This window comes from Ochlerotatus camptorhynchus, unplaced genomic scaffold (assembly GCF_037179485.1).
Source record: "Ochlerotatus camptorhynchus isolate MF236.1 unplaced genomic scaffold, CSIRO-AGI_Acam_v1.1 ptg000379l, whole genome shotgun sequence".
Classification (NCBI taxonomy): Eukaryota; Metazoa; Arthropoda; class Insecta; order Diptera; family Culicidae; genus Ochlerotatus; species Ochlerotatus camptorhynchus.
The window spans coordinates 2,288,911-2,309,925 of NW_027040867.1; the positions used below are offsets into that span (position 1 = coordinate 2,288,911).

At 38.6% G+C, this 21,015-nt stretch overlaps 1 protein-coding gene across 1 annotated transcript in view; it reads left to right on the forward strand.

The window, feature by feature from the left end:
- The window catches only part of dlt (codanin-1 like protein dlt), a 693,339-nt gene that overhangs the window by 556,858 nt on the left and 115,466 nt on the right, over positions 1 to 21,015 (forward strand). Inside the window, exons 5-6 of the mRNA XM_065232866.1 lie at positions 4,723 to 4,879; positions 10,006 to 10,287. Of these exons, the coding sequence (XP_065088938.1) occupies positions 4,723 to 4,879; positions 10,006 to 10,287 (439 nt within the window). The remainder of the gene's footprint in view (positions 1 to 4,722; positions 4,880 to 10,005; positions 10,288 to 21,015) is intronic.

Genomic DNA, 21,015 nt, shown 5'->3' on the forward strand with positions numbered 1-21,015 from the left:
AACGTTAATAACTCAGCTGCCCCTGGTCCAATTTCAATAATTTTATCACCAATCGATTAGAAATATGGCTACACATCGATAACAATTCTTCCGAATGTTGATTTTCAACAAGAAACTATTGAAAAACTGGTAAATGTCCAGCATTGTCTAAAAGCGTCGAATTAACTAACAAATCCACCAATTACGTACATGCATATGCTGCTTCCCCAGCACAGTCGTCAGAGAGTAGTAAGTAGACGAAACAAGTCGAAGTGGTATTCGCCTCCGATTCTCGGGCGCGTGCGAATAGGGTGGATGGAATTGCGTAATATTTTGCACACTCATCGCCATATTCAGAACCAAACGCAAATTCTTCGAGATAACCACCATCCGTCGTCTGCCTCGGCGTGGCGGTATCTGACGTATCTCCGGTCTGATTTGCGAGGTGTGCTGAAGGTGTTCCTGAAAAATAAGATCCGTGATGCTGTCACCTACACTAAACACGCCAAGCGTAAGCGGCCATGGATGTCATCTACGTTTTGAACTGACAGAGACGCACTCTGTTTGGTTTCGGGGGTCAACTTTGGCAACAAAACGGCTCTTTTCAGGCCCATCAAGCTTATTACAGTAAAGAGTAGGAATAGAATTCATCTGCCTGTTTGTCCATATTCAGAACCAACGACCACACAAAATGCTCATGTAATCAAACTGGAAGCAGGAGTACAAATTATTTTGATCAACTTTAAGTCGCCACGGCCGGATATTTTCGATGGAAGAAGCAGCAATCTAGCATCTAATTCGACGAAGACGGCAGGAAACATTTGTGAAGTCGAGTTATTTACGAAAGAGAGTGTCGATGAAGAGAATCGATCAATGTAGATAGGACCTATTGAAAAGTGACGCAAGATTTGTTTTCCGTACTGAGCTCCAATGCTACCGACGCTCCCACCTGGACCCTACCAATCGACCTATCAACTCAACCGGGGACCAACGGCTTAACTTCCCGAAGGAAGGCGTGATCAGAGTTGTTATGCCTTAGAACATGCCGGTGGCGCCGACTGAGATTGGACCCAGGCCTGCTGGGGTGAGAAGTAATCACGCTAACCACCGGCGCCGATATCTTTCAAGGTGATATCACGGCGAATGAGATCGACCCTAATTTGAGTTTAGTTATATCAGAAATAATAAATAAAGTGCAGGAACTCAGCGATGAGTAAAATTGCCTCATGTTTTCCTAGGGTTTTCCAGGATTTTCCAGTGAAAATTCCCGAATTTGAGAAAGTAAAGATTGGATTCACTCAGTCTATTGGTACTACTCCGAGACTGAATTTTTAGGTTTTCCACAGGAAACCATGAGACAAATTTACTCATCGCTGAGCTCCTGCACTTTTGGCGATTATGAGTGAACTAAACTCAAATTTGGGTCGTTCTCATTCGGCGTGTACGCAAAAGGAAAAGAGCCAGTGTCGCCACTTGATAGCAAACTATTCATAATGGGAGGAGTCTTTGTAGCTTTTATACCACTTGGTTGCACATCATTCTGCTTTATCCTGCAGAGATATAAAAAAGCGCTGCTCATTCGCTGCCAGACTGTTGAGCAGTTCAGTCGATTTGAATTCTCTCTAGTTTCGTTCGTTCGTTCGCAAGTCGAATTAGCTCCGCGTTGTATAGTGACGCTCTCGCTGACCCAGCCATGGGTAAGAAATCGCGCGGTAACGCGAGTGCCGGCTTATCGGGAAAACAGACTCTCCCAGGAGACGGCGCGACCACCGAGCCAGCTCAGAAGAAGCAGAAGAAAACCCCATTGCCCGTCCCGACAGGCGTTGCGGACCCGCAGCCGGGGCCTCCCGGAACTAAACGACCCAGACCTGAAGACATCAGCGCCACCGCATCGGCAGCAAAAAAGCTGCTGAGCAACAATCCGTTCTCCGCCCTGCAGAACGGAGCCCAGCCGCAGTCGGACCCTGAGACGGTGCCTAAAAAAGTTAAGTTGCCACCCTTCTATGTGAAGGGCTTCCCTCCCGGGCTATGGGAGCAGCTGGATTTCTACATTAAGCAGGGCCTTCGCTGCACCATTCAACGGTGCACGGAAGGCTACAAACTGATGGTCTCGGCCGAAAATCACTACAACGCAGTCCAGGCCCTCTTGGACAGGATGAAGCTGGAGTACTTCTCCCACGACGTCGAGGCCACCAAGCCGCTGAAAGTGGTGCTGCGCGGGCTCCAAGACATGGACACCACCACCTTAATGGACGAGATTAAGGCGAACGGCCTCAAGCCGGTCGAAATCCACAAGATGACCCGCAGCAAGGCCATCAAGTATCGTGACCAGCTCTACTTGGTCCATCTGCAGAAGAACTCCACAACCGTGAAGGATCTCCATACGACACGCACACTGTTCCACATCGTAGTGAAGTGGGAGCGGTATAAGCCAACCCACCGTGGCGTCACTCAGTGCTCGAACTGCCTATTGTTCGGGCACGGCACCAGGAACTGCCGCATGGCCAGCCGCTGCATCAAATGCGGCAAAAACCACAAGATCGACGACTGCGACAGCATCGAGGAAGCCGCTCCCACATGCGCCAACTGCGGTGCTGCCCACAAGGCCACGAGTAAGGCCTGTCCGAAGCGGGCCGAATACGCCGAGATCCGGAAGAAGGCCTCGTCCAACAACCAGCCCGGTCGCAAGAAGGTCCCGGAAAACAACGCGCAGAACTTTCCTCCGTTATCACCGGTCCAACCACGGCCAATTCCAGTGTTGGCGCCGCTCCCGCTCAACCAACAGTTGGCTGCTGCCCAGTCGGCTGCCGCTGCAGTACCCACTCAAGCCTCCGGCCCATCGACGGATCCCCCTGCTCCGGGATTGGCCGGTACAACCGGTGAAGCTACAGACGATTCTCCGCTGTCAACGGATGAGATCGTCACACTGTTGGCCCAGGCCATCATCATCAAGCGCACCTGCGCAACAAGAACACAACAGCTCCAAGCTATCATCTCCTTCGTCGCTAATTATGGACCGTGAACCCATAAAGATCGCCAACTGGAACGCTCGCTCCGTAGGGGCGAAAAACATTGAGCTTGCAGAGTTTGTAGTGTTTTCAAAATCGCCGTGCAATATACAGGTCAGAGTTTTCATTCAAATCGATTCCGGTTTTCTGTTTTATGTTCATAATTAAATTCTCCACAACATGAATAGAACGATTTTTTAGATTTGTTTGTTATAACATGTTTTTTTATAAACAAAGTCGAAAAAAATAAAGTTTTTTAAATTTTTTTTTCAACTTCAAATTTTTTTGTGAAAAAAACATTATTTTTACATACGAATTAATTCATGTTGTGCGCTGTACCTTCAAATTTAATGTCCTGTTTTTTTTTTGTTTCAGGCGTGATCATGGACGTAGGGACTGCAACCAATATATGAGCAAAGTTTCATTTAAATCGAAGATAGTCATCTCCAACCGATATCCTATTTGGCGTGAAAATGCTCTATAAATGACAAACTTGCTATCAGTACTTATAGGGCATCTTCTCAGCTTCAACTTTTCTGAAGACCACATTCAAATTGAAAGTCAGAAAAATTATGTGAATAACGTGTTGCCCTTTATAAAATCTAACAGTACGTAATACATTTAGAAGTCATCTTTGATAGAAACATTTCATAATTTGTTCAAACCCGAATGTGAGAAAAAGTAAATTGAGAATTGTGCTTAGTATGAAGGAAATAAGATCTTAACCCGATATTTTATATGTGTTAGTAGGATCAGATCTCATCATACGTGGAACAAATTCAGGGGTTGAAAAATAATTATTATTATTGTCATGCATGAAGACTTCATGTCAATCGTTTAAAATTGAAACACGCATATACATTTCAAACAGAAACGTGAAACTTTCATGCACATTGTGCTCAGTTGTGGGTTAAATTCCTTTGCAAGAATATTTTCAAAACTACTTCATTTAAGTCCCGCGCAAACTTTATATTATCCCAGAAATGAAACACTGTTAAAATTCATGTACATAGTGCTGCACAAACTAGTAAGCAGCTTCACGTTGAACTAATAACTAAATAATGCTGCCAACAACGTCACTCCTACTTAACCTAAATAAACGAAAGATGTTGAGGTATCGCAATACTCTTAAAATGAAGCGCCATCGCTGCGAATCACGATGGCGCTATTCTTTGTTGAAATAAGCAACCAGCTATCTACCACTCTACCAACCGTGCCGCCGATTTTCTACTACCAGCCGCTTGGGTGCTTTTATGCAGAAACTCAAGCCTCTCATAATGCTCCCGTGGCTGACTGCTTGGCAACATAATACACGACGGGCAAAGGTGCGAAAACGCCTCCGCCTTAAACGTTTGTAATCCCTCACCGTAATCCGCTTTTCCACTATGTCTACGCCCTAACGATGTGATTTGCCTCGGGCGACGATGGAAGAATGGCGCTCGCTTATTAATCTCCGCTCCGGCTTGCTCACTCACTCGTTCAGAGAGCGGAATGCTCTTCCACCCCCATTGTATGGCCTTTCCCCCCATCCCTAACCACCCTTAAAAACCGCAAGACGTTTCTTCCAATAGGTGCACCTTCTCCTTTTCTCTATGGAAGCAACCCCCACGCGTATCACGATTCTGTTCCAGCTTATCGTATTAATTAATTTGTGGATGCAATGTACTTAATGGTTATTCTTTTCTATTTTGTGTTCTTCTTCTTTCATGCTCATCTTCCAAACGACCACCGACAGGACGTGGGATTTCAAACATCTGAACCCAACGTGGAACTTTTTGGCGGAGCTCGGTGCGAAGGTACGCTCGCTGCTAGCCATCATGGAGCACCCGATCAATATGGCTCACCTGGCGAAGCTCTTCACGGCACAGCTTGTGCAATCCTGCAACTTTGACGTAAGTATTCTTATCTGCTGGGGGATGATTTAGCGTGATGGAGTGCTACGAACATCCCATATGCGCTTTATGGTTCGTCTTTGTTTTGAATTTGCACAGTGGCTTAGAAATTAATATTAGGAAAGACAAAACTGATAGCCATATCAGTTGGAAATTTTCAATGAAGCTTTAGTACTTGTATTGCTTTTTCTAGAGCGTTCTAGAAATAGGTGTTTTCAGTGCTGTGTTCTTAAAATTTGAGCTAAGTAGTCGCACCCAATACAGACTTGTGCCCTTAAATATAAATTTGCCTAAAATAACGACGCGTCCGCCCGGTGACGTTGTTTCAAATAGAGTATTATCTATTTCAGGCTTGCCCAACCTTTCAAAACTTGCTTTTTGAATGGCTTTAACTATTTTCGATGAACATGGTTCAAGCTGCATTTTGTTTCTTTCTCATTCATGCTGGGTTTAAATTCATAATTATGAATAAAATTGCACTAAAATGTGGCCTTTGCTGAGATCCAGAGACCACGTCCGACCCTGTGTAACACAGATTAGATTCTCATGCTAAATTATGTCGGTACTATCTGAAGTGATTCAGTACTTTCTAAAACTTTTTTGCAGTAATTCAGTACTTTTCTAACTGATTCCGAAATTTTCTAAAGTGTTTCAGTACATTCAGACGAGATTTCGACCTTTTTTGAAATGATTATGTGCTGTCCAAAGGGATTACTATTTTACAAAAGTGATTAAATATTTTCTGACGGGATTGCAAACTTGAGAGAATTGATACAGTACTTTCCGAAGTTTTGTGAAGTGATTCAGTTCTTACTGAAGCGATTACAAATTTTCTAGGTAGGTTAAGTATTTTACAAAAAGATTCAAAAATTTTCTTCAGTCATTCAATACTATCCGAAGAATTTTCGAGTTTTTCTTAAGTGAATTTTCGAGTTTTTCTTAAGTGATTCAGTACTTTCAGAAATGATTTCAAACTTTTCAAAAGTGATTCTGTTCTTTTCGAAATGATTTTTAGTACTTTTGGAAGTGATTACAAACTATCTGGAATGATTCAGTACTTTTCGGAGTGATTTCCAACATTTCTGAAATGATTCAGTACTTTCTGAAGTGATTTCGAACTTTTCATAAATTATTCAGTGCTCTCAGAAATGATTAAGTGCTTTCCGAACTGATTCCGAACTTTTATGAAGTGATTAGCTACTTTTCAAAGTGATTCCGAATGATTCTCAAGTGATTCAGTACTTTTCGAAGTGATTTCGAGCTTTTTGATATGATTCCGAACTTCTCTCCCATACCTCACCGTGAAAGGATTTTAAAAGCATCCTCATGTCAAAATTTATATCTTACCTCCAATAAGGATTTGCCCCGTTCGTGGTTAACCTCAACCGGATGAACTTCTTAACAGTTCAGTGGTACTATTTATCTTTTTTTTTATAGTTAGAGATGCTGAACGTCAAATATCAGTCTTAAAGTTGTCGTTTTATACGATAGATGAGGAGATGAATGTATAGAGTTTATAGTTCCGTTAGAGTACAGCAGTGTTAAAATTGTATATAGAGAGTAGAAAGCAAGCAAAGGTCAATTTTGAGGAAGGCACGATTCGGGTTGATCATCTACTTTACCAAACTCCCCTGTTACTGGATGGATAGTGAGGGGTATCTCTGGAGATCATGAACCCGATTCGTGCCTTCCTCCTTTCTTCCTGAACGTGTATATAAGGGACGCTAGCCACTTCAAATTTTACGATTATGATAATTTTTTCCCTGAAAATGTTTATCAGCGCGCCATTTCAAATGAAACATATTTTATTTAGCCATTTAAACAAAAAATATCTGTTACTAGTTTTTCCCTGACCCAGACACTTCTAATTTAAAGATTTTTATCAATTTTATGTTGAAATGGTTTACCAGCAGCGCTAGCATTTTATTTATTTTTTGAATTTTTCCCTGATCATATTTACCAGGGGTGCAACTATTTAAATTCAATATTATTCATAAATTTTTCCTACATCATGTTTACCAGGAGCGCAAGACATTTTAAATTCAATGTGTTTTTATTTTTTCCGTTAGCTTGTCTTCCAAGGTTTTACTATTTTTTAAATGTTTCCCTGATCATGTTAAGAATTTTGATCAATTTTAACCTTTTAATCAATGTTTACCGGGGGCGAAAGCCATTTCAAATTTTACATATTTTTTAATTTTTCCCTGAAGTTGTCTTCCAAGGGCGCAAATCATTTAAAAATTCAATGATCAGGGGTGCAGACAATTTCAAATTTTTAATTTTTAATTTTTTTCCGATTTAAGATTTTTTCCATTTTAACCTGAACATGTTTACCAGGTGCACTAGCCATTTCAAAGTTAACTTATGGTTTTCAATTTTGCTCGAATTTGTCTACCAGGTACGTAAGCCACTTGAAATTTAGTTTTTTTTTCCCTGAATATGTCTACCAGACTACATATTTTAAATTTATATTTGTATAATTTTTTTCCCAGGGGCGCTAACCATTTCAAATTTTATAATTTTTCAGATTTTCCCAGATTTCTCATATTTTTAAACATTTTTCTGAATATATATATCAGAGGCGCTAGCCACTTCAAATTGAACAATTTTAATCATTTTAAACATGCAAATATAACCTTTTTATTTTATCCCTGAATGTGCATGTCGCTAGCCATTTAAAATTTTACGATTTTTCAATTTCCAACTGAACATGTATTTTGGATTGGATTGCTGCATTATACCTATTTTGTAAACGTTTTTTTTTGGTTTGGAGCTAAGAAGTCGTCGACTACCAACAACCACAGCACTGTCGTTTTCTTAAATTTTGAATTTCATGAAGATAGCGTTACATACTGTTCTAGACCATTGTTTTTGTCACCCAAAATAAACTTATCGATATTAGAGCTGCGTCAAATAGTGCTATTCTAATAAGTTGCCATATTTTTTGCTTATACAGTAATGACCCGATTTTTTCAGCCCCCTTTTTGAAAATATTGTCCAATGTTCTACGAAGTCCATACGCTTTTTCAGTGGTCTTATTTCATCAAAGTATACCTTTAACATCAAACATGAAGATGAATGAGAAAGATTTGGAACTACGGTTATGTGAAATTATTGAAAGATGAAAGTCTGATGCGTGGAAGGGCAGACAAAATCGGGTCATTACTCTATAACAAAACATGCTAGTTGCAATGCAATAAATAGTAATAAATTCACAATATTATTTTTCTTATATTTACATGCAGCCATTCCATAGCCACGATATAGTGGCTCTAAGAATTTCGAAAAAATGGTAGTTTTGTTCCGTATCGCAAAATATTAGACCCGTATTTTTTTTATTTTGTCATTAGGGTGGACTAAAATTGTTTTTTTTCAAAAATGACTGTTTTCAAGAATTTATAACTTTTGAACAACTAAAATCGGCAAAATATCAAATAAAAGGTAATTAGAAATTTTTTTTATGAAAATTGTAATAATCTTCTAAAAATTTGAAAATGTATCGAAAAACATTGATTGTATTTGTTTTTTTTTATGGTTTTCATGGTTTGTTGAAAATTTAGGCCTTATTGCACAACATTTAAAAAAATCAGCGATGTGTTGAATTATTTTTTTTTTTAAGTTATCAAGTGTTGGGTTTTCGCTCAATACTCCTTTGCGACTAAACTGGTTCAACAGTTATGAATTTTTGAAAAAAATCATTTAAAAAATATGTTTGGACCACCCAAGCAATGTTCACCCCCAAAAAAAATATGGGTCATTACGGAACAAAACTACCAATTTTTACGAAATTCTGAGAACCACTTTATCGTTTTACTATGGAATGGCGCTGGCTATAATGTTTTCCAATAGTGCGAGTTTATTTTTTTTCTCTACGCATTTTTGAGCTGCAAATTTGTGTCATCAATTTGTAATTTTTCTGCAAACTTGATGCGTTTGAAAAAACGGACTAGTTATCAATTTTTTAAAGCAATTAATTTCATATATTTATTTAAATGACTGTTTCTACGATTGTCATTTATGATTTTTCAGTCCAATACATTTATGTGGTTAACTAAAATGTCGTGCACATGTGTTCAAACACATCACTGTACGGTTTCAAATATGTCAGTAAACCATTACAGATAAGTCAGTCAAAACCTCATTTGCAACTTGTGTCATCAAAATATTATGTAACACACAATTGATTTGCAATACCTTTTGCAACAAACGTAAGTTGCAAAGAGACTCAACCTTCTGCACTTTTCAAGGTGCAATGAAGTTTTATATGCGATGCGTTGTCCATAATTTAGACCTTCATATAGTCACACTAAGGTTGATGTTACTCGCTGAGAAACAAATGGTTTTGCTTGGGTACCAACATTAGGATTAATGAACATGTTTTCCTTTTCTCGTCTGTACGTTCGGAGTACCTAACACCTTAAAACCTAAAGTAAAGTTTCCTTTCTTCCACCAACCATAAGATCCAACTTTTTCTTCTTCTTCTTCTTCTTCTTCTTCTTCTTCTTCTTCTTCTTCTTCTTCTGCTTCTTCTTCTGCTTCTTCTTCGTCTTCTTCTTCTTCTTTTTTGGTAATATTTCATCCCTACTGGGACTTTACATCAGGCCTTAACTTAGTGTTCTTTGAGCACTTTATCAGTTGTTAATTGAGAGCTTCCCGAGCAGGAACGAATATCTCGATACCTTAAATTGGTACGGATGAGCCTGACATAAGAGGTAAAATACCAAAAAATAATACCAAAAAAATGTTCCCACAATACCATTCCAATACCAAATTATGATAATGCAATACCAAAACAATACCACCCAATTATTCTTTTGGTATCCAAATATCAATTTTTGGTATTTGCAAAGTATTTTGTATGTAATTTTTTGGTATTATTCTTTGGTATTTTACCTCTTATTAATGCTGATCAATACCAAATTTTGGTATCAGATCAGAATTAGGTATTCATTAGTTATGTGGCAGGCAAGTACAATCATACTCTATGTCCAGGGAAGTCGAGAAATTTTTCAACCCGAAAAATTCCTATACCGGACCGGGAATCGAACCCAGCCTAATGGAGCTCACTACGTTTTCCCTCAATCGTCATTCTGATAATCGTTTCTCTGCATTTCCCTATTCGACAGAACGCTACATCGGAGCTGGCGATGGACCTGCCGAATGTGGACCCAGCCAAGTTGGTGAAGCTGAGACAGCGCTTGGTGGCTCCGAGCCAGTTTTCCACCCAGTACCTTTTCCCTGGAAGTCAGGCGTTTTTCCGCGACTTCATAATCGCCAGTGAATCCAATCACACATTCACCGAGCAGCTGAAGGCCGTGCTGATCTATGAGCTGCTCGAAATGAACGGATCATCGTATGAGGTGCTCAATGTGTCCAGCTCGGACAATCAGCACGATTGCGAGTATGTGGTAAGTACCTACTCTACTAGTCTTTCATTTCCCATAAAATTTGATTTTACCGCGACTGATGTGGTTTTAGCGTTCAATAGGCTTATTTATGCTGCACTAGTTTACCCACTTCGAAAATACATATGGTCCAACGTAGACAGACTACAACTAGTCAACCGTTGCCGTTGATGCGTTTCTATCGATAAAACACTCGAGGTGCGGCACATTTTTCAAACCACTTAACAAACAGCAGTGGTGTGGCAGGTACGCATGCATGTAAAGTACCATAACTGATATCAGTTCAAATAAATCAGCACACGATAGTTTATTCTGTTGCCATCGATGTCGGGAAACGTGGAACCACAAATACGTATCCGCACTGCCGCCTGCCATTGCCATGGAGCAAAATGTTTTCTAGGTTCTAAAGTTCATGGCATTCGCTTGCAACCAAGTTCGTACCGGCGACAGTCTAAAATCCCTTCTACTATACCAACACAAGCTCAAACGAGCCCCTTCCGATCAGCTGGAAAGTGAAAAGTTATCTTCCGGGTGGTACTACCATTTTCAGTGGCGATATTATAAATGTATGAGTGCACATTTTCCGTACCCTCGAACGACGCTAGGTAGTAAAAGGGCTTCCCCAAAATGCCAACCACTTTCTGCTGAGGGGAGGAATACGCCGGGTTGTAGCAGCAACGGGAAGGTTAAAGCCAACAGCAGCACCCAGCACCTCATCGATCGATAAGAGTTGAGCGTACTAAAGCAATTGACACTGCTGTTGCTGCCCCTGGAGTTATGCCAACCGGTATGCTTTTGCACACGACCGAACCGAATGGGGCCGGGAACGAGCATGATAATCAAAAAGCGACCCCTCTTGGAAATCTTCCGCTTTTGAGCTTAGCGTTGTTTTCCTTCATATTGCACTCACTCGATGCTATATCGTGAACGAGCATCAAAGGAAATAAAGAGGGTGGAAGAAAGAGCACGGCAGTGGAACTGAATGCGATGTGGAGAAAGTTCAACGACCTACAAAGGGAGAAGGATATTTAGGGGGAATTGAAAATTCAGAAAAGTGATGGCATTAAACGTAAAAGGAAAATTTTAACGAACTGGAATGGGTTTCTTTTTTTTTCTAATTTGATCTTCTAGTCAGTGCTGCAAAATCATGACAATACACGGTGAATTCAGCTTTGGTCACTTTGGTCAGCTAACAGTCAGTGACAATGCTGTCAGTGACGAACATGGGCATATTTTTTATCAACAAAATTTGTAACATAATTAAATGACTTGAGCAAAACAATTACATGGAGCCTTCGAAGTGAACAAGCATCTACGTCCTGAACTGTTACAATAATGTAACACAGAATGCACGAAATTAAACGTTTTGTTGCCAGGTGAATCTTTGTCATTGACGAAAAAAGTAATGAAATTTTGACAAAGATTTTTATGAGGATCAAGTTTATCAGTTACTACTACGTGATAAGCAATTTTGATAATATCGCGCGAAAGTATGTCAATGACAATGACAAATCTCAGCACTGCTTCTAGCAATAGTGTAAAGATGATAAGGTAGTGTAAATTGGCCTATTATTGAGCCACTAGTAGCTGTTTTAACCATTTACGCTGAATTCATAACCGTTTACTTATTGTTTCAGCAATGTTTTTCAATAAGGTGCAAGTGTATCCTTTGCTTAGTGTGGCTGAAACGTAGAATAAATAGATTTCTTTGATTTACCCGCGGAAATCAAATTGAAGTCAACATTAACCTTTTATAGATCACCCGAGGTCCATTATTTGATTGTATACACTCTAGAATAAAATCACCTTCAACATAAGAATTCAGCTTATTAACAAGGAAAAATCAATAAATTGGGTACAATAACGATTTGAAATCATATTTTGGTAAAACTAATGGTCCACTATTTAGGGGAAACATTAAAATTACGTGCGCTAATTTGGACCTTTTGTTTATGCAGCAGTTTTGCATTAAAATGTGTTTTCTCCATATTTTGAATAGTATTTGACCAATTTTTTTTTTCATCAATCCGATGTTGGTTAGTACGAAAAGATGTCTTCCGATTGAATTTACCTGGAAATCTCTCTTATTTTCACGTAAAATTGAATTAATCCGTAAGTGGCCCACTAAGGGGAAAGGGTACATAAAAGGCAAATTTACCCTAGGTATCTCTCGTATGCATAGAAACTTATTGTTATTTCAACTTTATGTAGTATGAGTTCCTGGGGTATAATGAACCTAGGGCAAAACGATTTTCCTTAAGCATTTGCTTTAACCGAAGACAACAAATCAAGAAGACTGGCAACTTTGCCAGAATCCAAGCGACAGATACAGTAGCGCTGCGCTTGAGTGAAGGTGGAAGCTACGCATAAAAAAATGAGCAAATACACAAACCCTTCGTCTGAGGATCTAATCTTTGCTATCAAATTCGTTCGAAGCATTATCCTTTGAGCGGCAGATGACGCGATTGTACCTGTCTCATAGCGTTCGTATGAGAAAATGGAAGAGTTGCTAGTCTTCTTGATTTGTTGTCTTTGCTTTAACCCTTTATTTTTCATTTTATTAATTTCGTCAAACCAATGTAGACTACATACAATTATTGATGTTTACTTACATACTATGAATTATTTCTATTCAGTTTTAGCTTAAGTTTTATTTGTTGCATGGACATAGTGATGTCAATAGCTACACAATGCAAATTATACAGGCGCATCATTCGATTGATTGTGCTCTTTTTAGCATAGTTTGTTCTGCACAATTTTTCAGAAAATGAATTCCGTGTTCTAAGATGTCGACAAGGTGTGTAAATGTTTAATTTTGCGAAAATTTCTGCCCAATCTGTGCGCAGTGAAATAATGTCGTTGATGAAGAAAAATATTGCAAATTGGCGGCACTCCTTAAGTGTTTTTATATTGATGAGCATGCAGCGCGCTTCAAATGAATTGTTTTTGGACAGATTCTATGCGTTCTTCGTGTATGGAAATGTATGGATTCCATACTAGGTAGCAGTAAAGGGTGTCCCACATCAAATTGCATCACGGAAAAAAACGCTGTAGAAAATAACCCATTGGGTATTTTTTCTTGATAATTAGGGTAAAAGTAGTTTCTTGATAATTAGGGTAAAAGTAGTAGTTTTTCTGTATTTTTATTGCTGTCAGTTTTTTGAAAGTTGGAAAAAATGGCGTCACCCGAAAAGCAACGTCGCGAATTGATTTTGCGCAAGCACCTGGAAAATTCTCAACTCTCTCATCGGGACATCGGAAAACAACTCGGAATCGTGCAGTCAACGGTGAGTCGTGTGAATCTAACGTTACTTCGAAACTCTGAGCATCGAAAGGAAGGAGAAATGCGGTCTGAATGGATGTTCCATTAGTGATCAGGATCACAAGCGTGTCGTGAAAGCGTTTAAGCGGAATCCCAGGGTCGGTCAGGGATGTGGCCAAAAAGTTGAATCTGTCCAAGTCTTTCGTTCAGAGAGCCAAGGACCGGGAGGCACTGCTTACGTACAAAGTGCAGAAGGCTCCAAATTGTGAAGAACGTCAAAAAACAGTGGGAAAGTCACGGGCTCGGAAACTGTACACTAGAGTGACTCAAAATTTGAAATTTTCGCTCCACAATACTTAAACGGTTCCAAATCTGATCCAGACTAACCTCTCAAAATTTGAACCCATTTGGTGAGAAACTGAAATGGCACAAACCATTTGAAGTTTGTATGGTAATTATTATGGGAAAACCAAGATTTTTGTTCATGTCTATCTAATAATTCACCATATCGGTTTGCTTCAAAAACTTTTATTTGTACTTGTAGAAAATTTTTCCCAGCTACAACTTTGCTGAAGACCATTTTTTGATTAAATGCAAGGATCGAAAGTTAGCAATGGTTCAATGCGCTGATGTCTTATGATCATGCTCAATCAACTGATCAGCAGGCAACATTGGTGTTTCTGGGGCGTTGAATAGGACACAAAAATCATGGCTACTATGTCACACTGCAAAATACAGTGTTGCCTACAGAGCAGCTGCTTGATCATGTCATAAGTTTACCAATCTCTTAAATAATTAATAACTTTTTTCCTGTATCGTTTTACATAGAAATGATCTGCAGCAAAGTTGTAGATGAGAAAATTTTCTATAAGAATGGCTATCGAACTGTTTCGCAGCTCAATATGGAAAAAGACTAGAAGGCAATGAACAAAAAGTTGAGATTTCCCATAATAATTTACATGTAAACTTCAAATGGTTTGTGCGAAGTCTGTTTCTAACCAAATGAGTTGTAACTTTTGGAGGCTAATCAGGACCCGATTTGAAACCATTTAAGCACTGTGGAGCGAAAAAGTCAAATTTCGCATCAGTCTACTGTACACCCTGATGCTGACGAAGCCTCATTGTCTCATCATGAATGATGAGCATTACGTCAAGGCGGACTTCCGGCAGCTTCCGGGGCTACTGTTTTTTTTTACCGCCCAGCACAAGCTTGATGTTCCGGAGGAAGTAAGTAAGGAGAAACTTTCAAAGTTTGCCAAGAAATACATGATTTGGCAAGCGATCTGCTCATGTGGCAAACGGACTGCGCCGTTCGTGACTACCGGGACTGTAAACGGGGAGATCTACCTCAAGGAGTGTCTACAGAAGCGTCTGCTTCCTTTGTTGAAGCAACACGAGGGCCCGACGATCTTCTGGCCGAATCTAGTTTCGTGCCACTATTCAAATGTTGTCCTGGAGTGGTACGAAGCCAACGGGGTCACTTTCGTACCGAACAACATGAACCCCCCAACGCACCGGAACTAAAGCCCATCGAAAAATACTGGGCTATTATAAAGCAGGCACTACAGAAGCATCCCAAGGAGGTCAAATTGGAGGAAGACATGAAGAAAAAGTGGGTTTCCGTACAGAAAAAACTGCAGCCAGATGTTGCACAGAACCTAATGTGTGGAGTTAAGCGTAAGGTGCGAGCATACGGTTATGGTAGTGAAGTTGGATAAAATAAATATGCCGAAAGCTTGCAGTAATGGGTTATATTTTATTGTCTGAAAGTTTGAAAAAGATCGGTCAACTAGGTAATTTTCTACAGCGTTTTTTTTCCGTGATGCAATTTGATGTGGGACACCCTTTATTCCAGAATTGGTCTTACATATCTGGTATATAATAGCTTAATAGTGTATGGGTCTTCGTTATTATAACTGAATCTTTTAATGAAGCGTATCATTTTGTTTGCTTTACTAATGATAGTATTATAATGTTTTACAAAAGTTAGTTTGGAGTCTAGGATTGCGCCTAGATCTCTTACAATTTTGCATTTCTCTACTAAAAATATATTTAAATATCATTAGGCAACCATGATGATATTTCAAGATGCGGTTTTTCAATTTTTCTGCTTAATGCTTAGTGCATCACTTAACCTTTCTAGCTTTGATGCTTCCAACGACCAACCAAGCATATAATTACCAAAATCGGAACGTACGGTACGAGATGTCCACGTTTCATCCATTTATTGAATTCTGAAGCATCGTGTTTAAATATTCGATTTAAACAGACTCGATGTTTTCTGAATCATCTTGCCCCTTAAATGCTGCACAGTAGGCCTGACCGTTTTGATATGTGTGACGCATCTTCGATGTGAAACATATATCAAATATACAAGAAAAATGATGTAGGTATATATATCATTTTCCAGTATGCTTTCAAGAACTGGTTGTGTTGGTGTTAGATTAGATTAGATCAGATTTGATACCATGCCAGCAAACAACCCTACAGGTCGCTGAAACAAAACCTGGTTGCCAAAAACCGTGCAAGGAAGCTGTACGAGCAAGTTCTGACCAAGTATAACGGATGTATTTTGATGGACGGTGAAACTTACGTAAAAACGGGTTTTGGAATTTTGTCGTTCATTCAATCACACGAAGGTCCCGTAAAGTTCTGGCCTGACTTAGCCAGCTCCCATTACAGCCGCGATGTCATAGAATGATATAAGCAGAATAATGTCGATTTTATTGAGAAAAGTATCAATCCACCAAATTGTCCAGATTTTCGTCCCATTGAAAAATTTTGGGCAATTATCAAGCGCAAATTGAAGAAATGTGGCAAAACAATCAAAATACCATCGGATTTGGAGAAATGGTGGAAAAGGATGGTAGATGAGGTTGACAGTAATAGTGTACAAGACGTGATTAGAGGTATTCCGCGAAAAGTTTGAGAATTCATCCGAAAAGCTGACGAATAATTTTTGTTTTATTTTTCCCTTAAAGCTATATAAAAATCATACAAAATGATACCTTAAGCGTTTTTGTACTTTATTTACCCTTGAAGAAATGACCTATTTTGTGCGGCCAAATTGTAAATGGAACAGACTTTGTGTCTATCTTCAGTCGTTCACTTCTGGATGACGTTTTTTTTTTCCGAAATCCTGGAAGCTTGCTTCAATTACACCGATTTTCAAGTCAGGTAACACTCACAGCGTGGCAAACTACCGACCTATCTCGATCCTTAACTGTTTGGTCAAAGTTCTCGAATGTTGTAACCAGCTGTGCAATCTATAATCTCGGAGTTCCAGCATGGATTCATGAAAAAGCGCTCGACGATCTCCAATTTGATGTCCTACACCAATAGGTACCATAGAAAAGCGTCAGCAAGTAGACGCCGTTTACATTGACATCTCTAAGGCTTTCGACAAAATCCCTCAATCTTATTTTCTTGAAATAAAATGAAGATAACTTCTTAAAATTTTACCAATTTTTAGTCGTAATATAGATCATTCATGTGCCACTAATTTTACTAAAATTTGTTCACTAGGTAAAAAGTTGAAAATCTAGCGTTTTACTAGAATAACTCTAACTTCATACAGACTCTTCCAATAAAGACCAAAACTATAGCAATAAATCAAAAAACATTTGTTCAGCCACGATTTGAAAAAATATATCTATTCACCATGTTCCAAAAAATTGATCAATTTTGAGATACACTGTATATGCTGATGATTTGAAAGTCTACCGTGTGATCAAATCGATCCTAGATTGTTGTGCTCTACAAACTGGCATCGAGCGGTTAACATCGTGGTGTCAGATGAACGGAATTAGACCTGTGCGCCGCCGCCGACACTTTTTCGCACGCCACCGCCGCCGATGATTTTGAGTCGGTGCGCCGCCGTGATCATTTTTGACACGCTGCCGGTATAATTCTCAACACGCCGACGGTGTAAAGGCTTAAAGTAAAGTATTTCTCGCAAACTACACCATTCAATAAAGAGGCGACAAGTTAAAATTGTAACAATCGGTTATCTGAGAAGTCATTCCAATCGAGCCAAATTGATGATTACCCAATTCAACCTCTTTAGGAAGTATCAGACACGTTCCGAGAACCAGCAGTATACTACAGCTAAGGGGTAAGCAGTATGATTACCCGAAATTAGTGTAACATACCCAAGGAACATTTTCGGTTTTATCATGGCTTTAATGACATTTTTAAGGCTTTTAATGGACTTGAAGTCCATCATAAAACCGGAAATGTTGTTAAGGATAACGAAGTTTTGACCTCAAGCCTAGAAAAGCACTTGCAATTTGGATTTTGCGAACTTATTGTTAACATGTGCTTTTTACAGATTACCTTGAACAATATTACGTAATAAGTGCATGGTAACTTACTACAGCTGCCAAACTCGCTACATTTAGGTTGAATCCAACATATTTTCGATTTTACCGATCTAGTTTAATGAGAATTGACGTTTTGGTGCTGAATCCTATTCTACAATTAACAGGTTGCTTAGATATTTCATTTTCATGCTGATTTCTAACGCGTGTTCAGTAACAGCCCTCTGCAGGAAACTCCCAGGGAAGTGGTCAGTTCGTGACATTAGCTTAAACTCTTACCATGTAACATATAACAATTCATGATTATTTTAGAATTACGGAGATAAACTAGCCAGTTTAGGAAAAATCTTCATAATAAAGCTTTAAAATTAAAATATTAAAAACAAAACTTGTTATAATTTAAGAACAAGCTGCATCAAGTGCCAAGATCGATACCAAGATGTACCAGATATTCCCCAGGGAAAGTAAAAAATCTTATTTATACCTTAACACATCAAGCAATATCTCAAATAACATGAGGATCGAAAAATAATACAACAGATAGAAGTTATATCGAGTGCTCAGGACCAGGACCAGGCATACAATCTCTGATCAGGGAAGGAAATCCGTTGGTTCCCGGTTCATGAGTTGTGATGGGTCGATAGACAGGGTCCAGGTGTGGGAGCTGCCTCCCTGGCGTCGGTAGCATTGGTACTCAGTAGGGAAAACAAGATCGACGGAAAACAAATCAATGATAAAAAAAAAAAAAAAATAAAAATAAACGTTATACGCCGTTGCACGCCCCCGCCGCCGAGGCTAAAACACTTATCTTGAATAGCAAACTTAGATTCAACGAGCACATCTCGAGCAGGAAAAAATAACTTATTAATACCAAATTCAGATATGAAAATAGCATAACTGGCAACCTAAATATGGTATTAGTGAGGCTGACATAAGAGGTAAAATACCAAAATTAATACCTCAAAAATATTCTACAAACAACGAATCAATAAATAATTTAGTTATTACAATAACAAACGGACAACAGATGCTTTTTTAGATGCCAGAATACCATAGCTTGTTATTTTGAAGGTTTTCTAATACCAATTCAATAACTTTTTTAGATGTTATTGCCTTAAAACTGAAAGATCACATAATGTTATTTTGGTATTAATTTGATATTTTACAAAATATTTTGATGACTGAATAATATGAAAACAAGGTTCTATACCACAAGCATACCAAAATCATACACAGGTCGAAAAAGTAGTGTAAATTTCTATTCAGTATGATGCACATAAATGGAGCGTCACATATCAAATAAGTTTTAATTATATCATGTAAAGTTCAGAGACATTTCATGCAATGTAGCAAATATTGTATACAAAAGCCAATTATTGTAAACAACATTGTTTACAAGTTGCTCGGTTGCGTGAAATGAAATACAAAATTACGTGATTGAATGTTTACATCACAATTAAAATTCAGAATTTTTATATGTGTACCACATTGCACACTTAGAAATTATTATCGTATTCGGTAATTTCTAACCGAACTTTCAACAGCTGAACGTTCGGTAATCGAAACGATTACCAAACGATCGGTAAACAAATTTTTTGATGAGCTGTCAAAATAACCGAACAATTCGGTAATTATTTACCGAACTATTCAATATATTTTTACTGAACTGTTCCGTAAATGTATATTTGTTGATCTTTTGTATTTCTTTTTTTCCGGTGAATTAAAATTTAAAGCTTCTTTGTTTTATTTTATTTAATAGTAAAAGATTTTAGGGGAAATGACGGCTTCGGCATGACAGACTATTTTCGGCAACACAAATTGAAACACTATTTTCACTGGATTTTCTTACGAAAACACTTCGCTGAATGCATGCAAACGATTCTTTATGCTTTCAGCTTCAATTTGACTATAGTTTTACCACTGAGAAAAAGCAATCTAGCAAGGTTTTCTTGAAATGCAACACACGCACTACAAATTGTAGCTGATTTCGAGTTGCCGACAATAGAACAGCAGATTTACATGCAGTTCAAATGGAACGGTTGCCGAAGAAAAACTGGTTGCCGACAATACTCGCTCTCACTAGAGAAGATTGGAGCTTTATAAATGCGTTTCAAAACAGTTTTTGACAATTCTTTCGACTGAAATTGTTAGAGCAGCTGGCAGCAAAAGATTGCAAACAAACCAACACTGCATATGTGTGCGTTCCTTAGAGAAAAAGGCTATAGAAAGAAGGTCGCTGCTTAGGTTGCCGAGAATACGTAAATTCCCCTATTTAATAGTAAAAATATATTATAAAATAACTTATATTGCTCGCTGAAGTATTCTTTTTGCTAGCCACCCTTTCATGGTGATGCCAGTCCAGAATCATTGACTGGAACCTGGCTCACCATGAATTCCTGGCTGGGTCTGAAGAGCAATCATAAAAATGAAATAAATATATTTAATAATCAATCTCATTAGGAATATTTAAGAGATGCATTATTCATCTGTATTTGCGAACACACCTACATTGTTTTCACTGGATTTTCCGGTCACTTTCCACTGTTTCTGTTTACTTTAACACTTGATATAAATATGACCGTGTTTCGATTTGACAGTCTGGAATTATTTACAGAAGTTCGGTTAACGTTTCTGTAATTTGCAGTTTGTTCGGTAATTTTTTTTACCGGATTCGGCGTTTGCTTTGTTTTACAGTTCTTACTGTACTATTTTTTATTGAGTTCGCCAATATAATAACGAAATTACCATCACTTTGGTAAAACATTAACGAATGTTGGTTAAAATTATTTTTGTTTACCGAAAAATCTGTAACATTCTTCATTTACCGATCATTTTCGGTAAAAAATTACCGAACAAGGAAAACGTCGCTGAGTGTGTAAGATTTTCATTTGTTATCAATTAGCTATCGGTTCCTGCTCGGGATATCTATGTCAATTGCAAAGGCCAATTCCTTGCATAGATTCCTGCGTCACAAAGCTGCGCAATTCGATGATGTGCATGATTTGAAAACATTGTACTACTCCTTAGTTTGTAGTGCTCTTGAATATGGAGTAAACAGCTGGGTTCCATATCATACTGTGCACATATCGCGCATCTAAAGAATGCAGAAACATTTTGTCAGATTCGCCTAACGACAGCTTCCATGGACCA